Raw genomic sequence first — 8,373 nt, forward strand, 5'->3', positions numbered from 1 at the left:
AATGTCCAATAAGAAATATTAAGGTCCAAAGTTGTAATCCAATAACCGAAACACTCACTTTGCCAAGCAAAGTGAGGGGAGATGACAAGGTCCGTTAGTCCATAAAACTTGAGCGTGGCTAGGAAATAACTTGATACTTGAAACAAGGCTTGAACGTGGAACAAGGTAACTAAGAACAAGAACAAGGTCCGTGGAATAACTTGGTAAAATCCGTGAAACAAGGCAAGGATTAGTCCTGGGAAACAAGGCAAAGTCCGTAGGTAAACAAAGGCTGGGAAGCAAGGCGAAGGCTGGAAAGCAAGGCAAGGCTTGAGCTGAAGCGAGGCTTGAATCGGAGCGCGCTGTCCAGACACAACTCGCTCCGTAGGCTGACGAATTGACTCCGCGAAGTTGCTACGCGGGCAAAACACCTATATAGAGTCCAACTTTCTCACCAAAGCGGTTCTCTGGGAATCAGAAACGAAAGCTAAACTCTGAGACCAGATGTTAAACTCCTTAAAGATTCTCACGAGAACCAATGTTAATTGGGTACATTCTTAGCTGCTATCCTCGCACTCCTGCGCGAAGCTGAATCCAAACTTCTCTGTTGTTTACAAAACTCCCGGCGCAAGAACACGGGAGAAGTAGGCTCTGGGGTTGTTTGACATACTTCTGGGGCACAACTTTCTTGCAGGTGCAAGGTTTCCAGATCTGCCTGGGAAGGATCTGGCTGAGAGGAATCCAGTTCAGACTGGGAAGGTAAAAAACCCAAGTTTTCATCTTCATCAGGGATTACAATGTCCTGAGCAGGACTACAAGGCCCATGGTTCATCACATGCTTGGGGGGAGCTCTTGAACTTCAATAAAAGTTCTGCGCTGAGTTTTCCCTATCGCGGTGTCAACGTTACTATTGACTGAAGAACATCGTCTCTTGTTCCTGAGCTTCCAAGCGGCCAACCGGCGCGTTTACTCACGAGTAATCTGGGAGTTGTGTCCCACTCCTTGCCAAGTTTGGACTGCGTTTCAGATTCATCATGAAATACCTTGCCAAGCCTTGAATCCTTGTTCTGGACTTTACTTGATGTTGATGTTTTTATTGGGATAATTGTGTTATTGCTTTGTTATTGATATTTGATTGTTTTATCGGGCAAGGCCCCATGTAAGCCGCCCCAAGTCCCTTCGGGGAGATGGGGCGGGGTATAAAAATAAAGTTATTATTATTATTATTATTACTTCAAGAATCTTCCTGCGAAATCTTGCTCTTTCCCCACTCAAACTTCCAAAGAGTTTGAGTGTGTTTCGGTTATTTGGATTATAGACGTTGGACTCTAATACTGGACACATAACTTCATTTTATTAGACTAATTTTGATCTTCTCTAAAAGGTCAACTGCCTGACTATATACTCTGCTTATTTTTGTTTAGAACTTTTATTGCTTTAATAAAGATATTAGATTGTTTATTGGCCTCCGTGTTGGTTTCTAGTGTTCACACTGCTTAGGGGTGTTACATTGTGTATCAATTGCTTTTGTATTTTTCTTTAACGTAAACCACACAGGGAGTTTTCAATTGAATGTCAGTATAGACATCATAGTAAATAAAGAAACAGCATAATCCTGGAATAAAGATATATTGCAAAGGCTTGTGGGGTTGAAAAAAAGGTTTGGGAAAAGGTTTCACACTAATTGCACATGAAAAGGAGAACATGTGATGTGACAGGATGTGAGTGCAACTGCAGGAAACACAGCAAAAATAGGAGTAAGCAAGTATGTGATGAAGTCCCCACCTTTATGCGGGATTGGATGGAACTGTTGCGCTGTGTCTCCCGGACCCAATACTGTGCAAGACCCTCCAATTTGCCTGCTCTGCAAAACACTCCAGAGGCCCATTTTAAGGCAGCTCCTCTTGCTAATTGTTCAGCCTTTGCTGCTTCAGGCCATTCTCCATCTACGAGGAAAGAAAAGTAAATCAGCTTGTCTTTAACCAGACAGGAATACCTCCTGCATCACAGCTGCTTTCCTGGTATGCGGGAAGCAAACAGGATGTGCTTGAATTAGTCGACAAAAGGCGGAGGCAAACGTAGATGGCATTTTGCTGGAGGGAAACCTTTTAGTGCTTGGGGTACATCAGCTCATCAGGGAAGGCTGGCTGAATTTGCCTATATGCCACTGCGGGCAAGCATTACTCCATAGCCTCCACATTTTAGAGATGGAAACTGGAGCATATTCCAGTTGGAAATTAAGATGGCAAAATGTATTGATGTGGATTGTGAAAAAACACACAAGCAAGAAGATAGAACCGTTAGAACCGTTTGCCTTTGTCTGATCCAACTGGGAAGGGCAAGAGTCCACCGCTTTATAACCAGGACTGAGTTAATTGCGTGCACTTTGAACTCAAGTTTGCAACAGCTGCACTAAATGGAAGACGAAGAGAGGAAAGTAAATGGAAAATGCTGCTGGTTAAACGAGGTGTTGGAAATTATGAATATGGACAAATTGACATATCTACTAAAAATAATAATGGCATACCAAAAAGGCAAATAAATTGGGACTTGATAAAGAACTTTCTAAGAGAAAAGCAAATGACGATGTTAATTTAAATGAATATATAGTGGAAATAGATCAAATGTAAGAAGATGTAAAGAATCTGTGTAAGAGATGGAAGTCAATTTTATTATTTGTTTGATTTGTAGTTTTGATTTGTTTTATGTGTGTATGTAAATATATATATACATATATACACAAATGTATGTAAATATATATACACATTGGTTTTTTGTTGTTGTTTTTTGGTTTGGCTGATTGGTTAAGTTTAAGGTTGTTTTTTTTTTTCTTTTTCTTTGAGTTGTTTGTCCCCTCCTTCTAACTTTCGTACTCTTTTGTCCATCTTTCTTCTCTTTATTTCCATCCACTTCCCTCACCCTTTCCCCCTTTTCGTTCTCACATTTTTGTTGTAAATGTTATTTGAAACTTTAATAAAAATTTACTTAAAAAAAAAGAAAATGAAGGGAAAAACACAACTAATCTGTAATTTCCAAGTGTTGACACACAGCACTAGAACTGCACTCACCCTGGCATGATCTCTCTTACTGGTCTCCCAACACCTTCTCCAACGTTTCACAAAACAAACAGAGGCCATTTGTGGCCAAGCAACATCACAGTGCGGTGAAGATGGCAAAGGTAGAGATACAAGCTAGGGAAGGATCCAGCTACAGTAGAGTCTCACTTATCCAACACTCGCTTATCCAACGTTCTGGATTATCCAACACATTTTTGTAGTCAATGTTTTCAATACATCATGATATTTTGGTGCTAAATTACTACGTAGCATTACTGCATATTGAACTACTTTTTCTGTCAAATTTGTTGTATAACATGATGTTTTGGTGCTTACTTTTAAAAATCATAACCTAATTTGATGTTTAATAGGCTTCTCCTTAATCTCTCCTTATTATCCAACATTTTCGCTTATCCAACGTTCTGCCGGCCCGTTTATGTTGGATAAGTGAGACACTACTGTACTTGCTTTTGCCTGAGCCTGCTGGGGAGGACACAATGTGGCCTCCTGCTACTTTTTGACTTTTGACTTATTTATTTATTATTATTTCTCACATTTATATCCCGTCCTTCTCACCTTATGTAGTAATAACTTGTATTTACAAATTTGGCACCAAAAATCGCAATGTATTGAAAACACTGACTACAAAAACATTGACTACTAAAAGGCAGACTGCGTTGGATAATACAGAACATTGGATAAGCGAAGGTTGGATAAGCAAGACTCTACTGTAAATATATATTTTTTTTGTTTCAGGGTTTTGAAAATGGAGGTGTGCATTAGATTCTATGCTACATTAGACTCAAGTAAATACAGGTAATTCCCAGAGAGGTTAGGATGAATTAATATGTGGTAATTTCTTTCACAGGGCCACTACAGGATTGCCTAGTGCCTGAAAAAAAATCTTGTATTAGTAATTCTATTTTTTTTAAAACCCAAAACAAAATAATGTGGAATATCAGATCTCTGGAAAGTTACAATGCATGTTTGATTACATTCAACTAGAAGTTATCAGAAGTTGGATAGGCCTGAAAGATGTCAGTGAGAGAAAGAAGTATGTAGTAAATAGGCCCGGGCTGTGGCGCAAGCTGGTGAGCAGCCAGCTGCAGCCAGCTGAGACCAATCACTCTGACCAAGAGGTCATGAGTTCGAGGCCGGCTCGGAGCCCCGTGTTTGTCTTGTCTTTGTTCTATGTTAAGGCATTGAATGTTTGCCTTGTATGTGTAATGTGATCCGCCCTGAGTCCCCTTCGGGGTGAGAAGGGCGGAATATAAATACTGTAAATTAATAAAGAAATAAATATTGTAGACCTCTGCATTTTAAGATCTCTATTATTATGAGTTCAACATCAGAAAATTAAATAAAATTGTGCTTTCTCACCTGCTCTTTGATGCAGTTGGCTGGAATTAGTCTGAACCCAATGAACCCTTAAAACCACCCTCTCAGAGGACCACACACTGGCACCCCAGGGTCATAACTGGACCTGCTTTTACTACCTACTTTGCTTTATTCCTCTTCAAGCTTTTCACTTCACTTCACTTCACTTTATTTCTTAATTACAGTAGAGTCTCACTTATCCAACACTCGCTTATCCAACGTTCTGGATTATTCAACGCATTTTTGTAGTGAATGTTTTCAATATATCATGATATTTTGGTGCAAAATTCGTAAATACAGTAATTATTACGTAGCATTACTGCATATTGAACTACTTTTTCTGCCAAATTTGTTGTATAACATGATGTTTTGGTGCTTAATTTGTAAAATCATAACCTAATTTGATGTTTAATAGGCTTCTCCTTAATCTCTCCTTATTATCCAACATATTCGCTTATCCAACGTTCTGCCGGCCCGTTTACGTTGGATAAGTGAGACTCTACTGTAGTCGCTCTCCACCAGAGTGCTCCGAGCGACTTACAATTTAAAATATCATTCCACAATAGAAAACATTCATCATAAAAACATTCAACATAAAAACATTCAACCTAAAAACATTCAACAGTGACTATTTGGCAAATTAGATCTGATTTACTTAAATGCACAACCAAACAGCCAAGTCTTGAGCGCTTTTCCAAAAGGTCGCAACTCAGGACTAGTTTATTTCTAAAAAGAACATTTCTTACTACACCATGCAAACTTCTCTCTCGGATTGCTTGTCCTCTGTCCTTTGAATGCAACCTCCAAAATATTTGCTAAAATCTCAACACATTGTAGTGATAATGATGTTGTCCTGACCTGGGGATGTGTCAGAGAACAGCAGGGGTGTAGGGTTGGGAAAGTAGGGCAGGATCTACATAGGAAAGACATGTTTCGCCTGCTGCTCACCCATGAATGGGGCCAAACATCCCACAAAACATCTGGGGCCCTATTGCTTTTGTATTACCTTTGGGGCTGGCGGGATCCTCCTCCTCCTTCACAGACATGCCCATGTCTTCAGCGGCAGCCAGCAGATCCAGAGCTCAGGACTGGGTAAAGCAGAGCCCAGCAACAGAGGTTCCTGCCAGGGATATTACTCACAGCTCCGCCAGGCTGCAGATATACTCAGGATGTAGGAATGGGAGGGCAGGGGAAACGGGAAATGAGCTTTATTCTTTGGGAACGCAGACGACATCAGAACAATACTTTGTATATACACACCTGGCAAAGTCTGTCTAAGTGGAGTGCCGCAGGGCTCCGTCCTGGGCCCGGTTCTGTTCAACATCTTTATTAACGACTTAGACGAAGGGTTAGAAGGCACGATCATCAAGTTTGCAGACGACACAAAACTGGGAGGGATAGCTAACACTCCAGAAGACAGGAGCAGAATTCAAAACGATCTTGACAGACTAGAGAGATGGGCCAAAACTAACAAAATGAAGTTCAACAGGGACAAATGCAAGATACTTCACTTCGGCAGAAAAAATGGAAATCAAAGATACAGAATGGGGGACGCCTGGCTTGACAGCAGTGTGTGCGAAAAAGACCTTGGAGTCCTTGTGGACAACAAGTTAAACATGAGCCAACAATGTGATGCGGCAGCTAAAAAAGCCAATGGGATTTTGGCCTGCATCAATAGGGGAATAGCGTCTAGATCCAGGGAAGTTATGCTCCCCCTCTATTCTGCCTTGGTCAGACCACACCTGGAATACTGTGTCCAATTCTGGGCACCACAGTTGAAGGGAGATGTTGACAAGCTGGAAAGCGTCCAGAGGAGGGCGACTAAAATGATTAAAGGTCTGGAGAACAAGCCCTATGAGGAGCGGCTTAAAGAGCTGGGCATGTTTAGCCTGCAGAAGAGAAGGCTAAGAGGAGACATGATAGCCATGTACAAATACGTGAAGGGAAGTCATAGGGAAGAGGGAGCAAGCTTGTTTTCTGCTGCCCTGCAGACTAGGACACGGAACAATGGCTTCAAACTACAGGAAAGGAGATTCCACCTGAACATCAGGAAGAACTTCCTCACTGTGAGAAAGGCTGTTCGGTAGTGGAACTCTCTCCCCGGGGCCGTGGTAGAGGCTCCTTCTTTGGAGGCTTTTAAACAGAGGCTGGATGGCCATCTGTCGGGGGTGCTTTGAATGCGATTTCCTGCTTCTTAGCAGGGGGTTGGACTGGATGGCCCATGTGGTCTCTTCCAACTCTACTATTCTATGATTCTATGATTCTATGATCCCATGCATCTGTATGAGTCATACCCTCCAGCACATTGCAGATGAAAATAGAGATGTGTTGTCGGAGGCTTTCATGGCCAGAATCATTGGGTTGCTGTGAGTTTTCCAGGCTGTATGGCCATGTTCCAGAAGCATTCTCTCCCGATGTTTCACCCATATCTATGGCAGGCATCCTCAGAGACGGTGAGGTTCCTCCTGGCTGTTAGGAATTGTGGGAATTGATGTCCAAAACACCTGGAGGGCCAAAGTTTGGCCATGCCTTCTCTAGAGTATATGATGTAAGGAACTGGCTCTTTTTTCATAAAACCAAACAGGGAAGAGATCAAATCTATGCAAGTTATAAAAGTGGAAATATGTATGTATGTTCCAGGATGGCTCCTACATGGCTTTATTGATCTGGACCAAATTTTGTACACATACACATCATGAATGGAGCCTCCGGTGGCTCCGTGTGTTAAAGCGCTGAGCTGCTGAACTTGCAGACCGAAAGGTCCCAGGTTCAAACCCGGGGAGCGGAGTGAGCTCCAACTTCTGCCAACCTAGCAGTTCGAAAACATGCAAATGTGAGTAGATCAATAGGTACCTCTCTGGCGGGAAGATAACGGCGTTCCATGCAGTCATGCTGGCCATGTGACCTTGGAGGTATCTATGGACAGCGCCGGCTCTTCGGCTTAGAAATGGAGATGAGCACCAACCCCCAGAGTCAGACATGACTGGACTTAACGTCAGGGGAAACCTTTACCTTTTACTACCCATCATGATCCATCTTAAAATGCTGGCTGGGGGGCTGATAGAGGATGGTGGGAGTTGGTCAGCCATAAACCACTGGATGACGGATCAGGAATAAGCCACTCAAAAAAAGCCTGCCTTTGAAAAGTGCTTGGAAACTTCAGTTGGTCCAAAGAGCAGCAGCTAGACTGTTAACTGGGACTGTCTAAAAGGTGCTGCAACTCCTTTGGCTGCCAACACATTTCCAAACACAATTCAAAATGCTGGTTTTGACCTACAAATCCCTATATGGCTCCAGTCCAGGTAATCTGAAGGACGGTATCTCTTTCTATGAACCTGGGAGACACCTACGATCTACTGGGGAGGGCCTTCTTTCGGTCGCACCACCCATTCAAGCGCTCTTGGTGGGAACATGGGAGAAGAGGGCTTTTTCGGTCGCTGCTCCCAGGCTGTGGAACTTCCAAGAGAAAACAGAACGGTCCCATCCCTGCTGGCCTTCCACAAGCCGTGAAGACCTTCCTCTACACGCACTGCCTTGCCAGATAAATAAGGTATCTGCCATGCAGGTGAACAATAAAGAACAAATGGCTTATTCTTCTTAAACCAAGGATATCATATGTACAGTGTGCTCAGTTGCACCGACTCACATAATGTCCTCTTATGAGAAATTTAAAATAGCCTTTTCTTTGTCCATGTGGATAAATTCCTTACAGCAGCTCATGAAGCAAGAGCACACTTCAAACTCTCTCTCTCTCTCTGCCTTTCTCTTCCAACTGTCTCTCTGCACCTGCTTAGCCCAAGCCTGAACAAAATTGCAACAGTATCAAAAACTCCCAGGCTTAACAGATCTCCAGACATAGCTCAACCAATCAGCTTCATGGATCTTATTTTGCAGTTGACGCGCACACATTAGCCAATTTTTTTACATAGTTAAAAAAACAAACAATCGCACAGTTGGGCAA

The 8,373-nt window shown here is 42.4% G+C and overlaps 1 protein-coding gene across 3 annotated transcripts in view; it reads right to left on the reverse strand.

Annotated features, from left to right (window-relative positions):
- exoc3l1 (exocyst complex component 3 like 1) overlaps positions 1-8,177 on the reverse strand; it is a 37,613-nt gene extending 29,436 nt beyond the window's left edge. For 2 of the 3 annotated variants that reach the window (XM_008117663.3, XM_008117662.3), the window contains exons 1-2: positions 5,419-8,177; positions 1,765-1,925 (exon numbers count right to left, since the gene is read on the reverse strand). In XM_008117663.3, the coding sequence (XP_008115870.1) occupies positions 1,765-1,925; positions 5,419-5,464 (207 nt within the window). In that variant the 5' untranslated portion in view covers positions 5,465-8,177. The remainder of the gene's footprint in view (positions 1-1,764; positions 1,926-5,418) is intronic. The other variant, XM_008117664.3, reaches the window with a different exon arrangement.
- Positions 8,178-8,373: the final 196 nt, after the last annotated feature.

This window comes from Anolis carolinensis, unplaced genomic scaffold, assembly GCF_035594765.1.
Source record: "Anolis carolinensis isolate JA03-04 unplaced genomic scaffold, rAnoCar3.1.pri scaffold_9, whole genome shotgun sequence".
Lineage (NCBI taxonomy): Eukaryota > Metazoa > Chordata > Lepidosauria > Squamata > Dactyloidae > Anolis > Anolis carolinensis.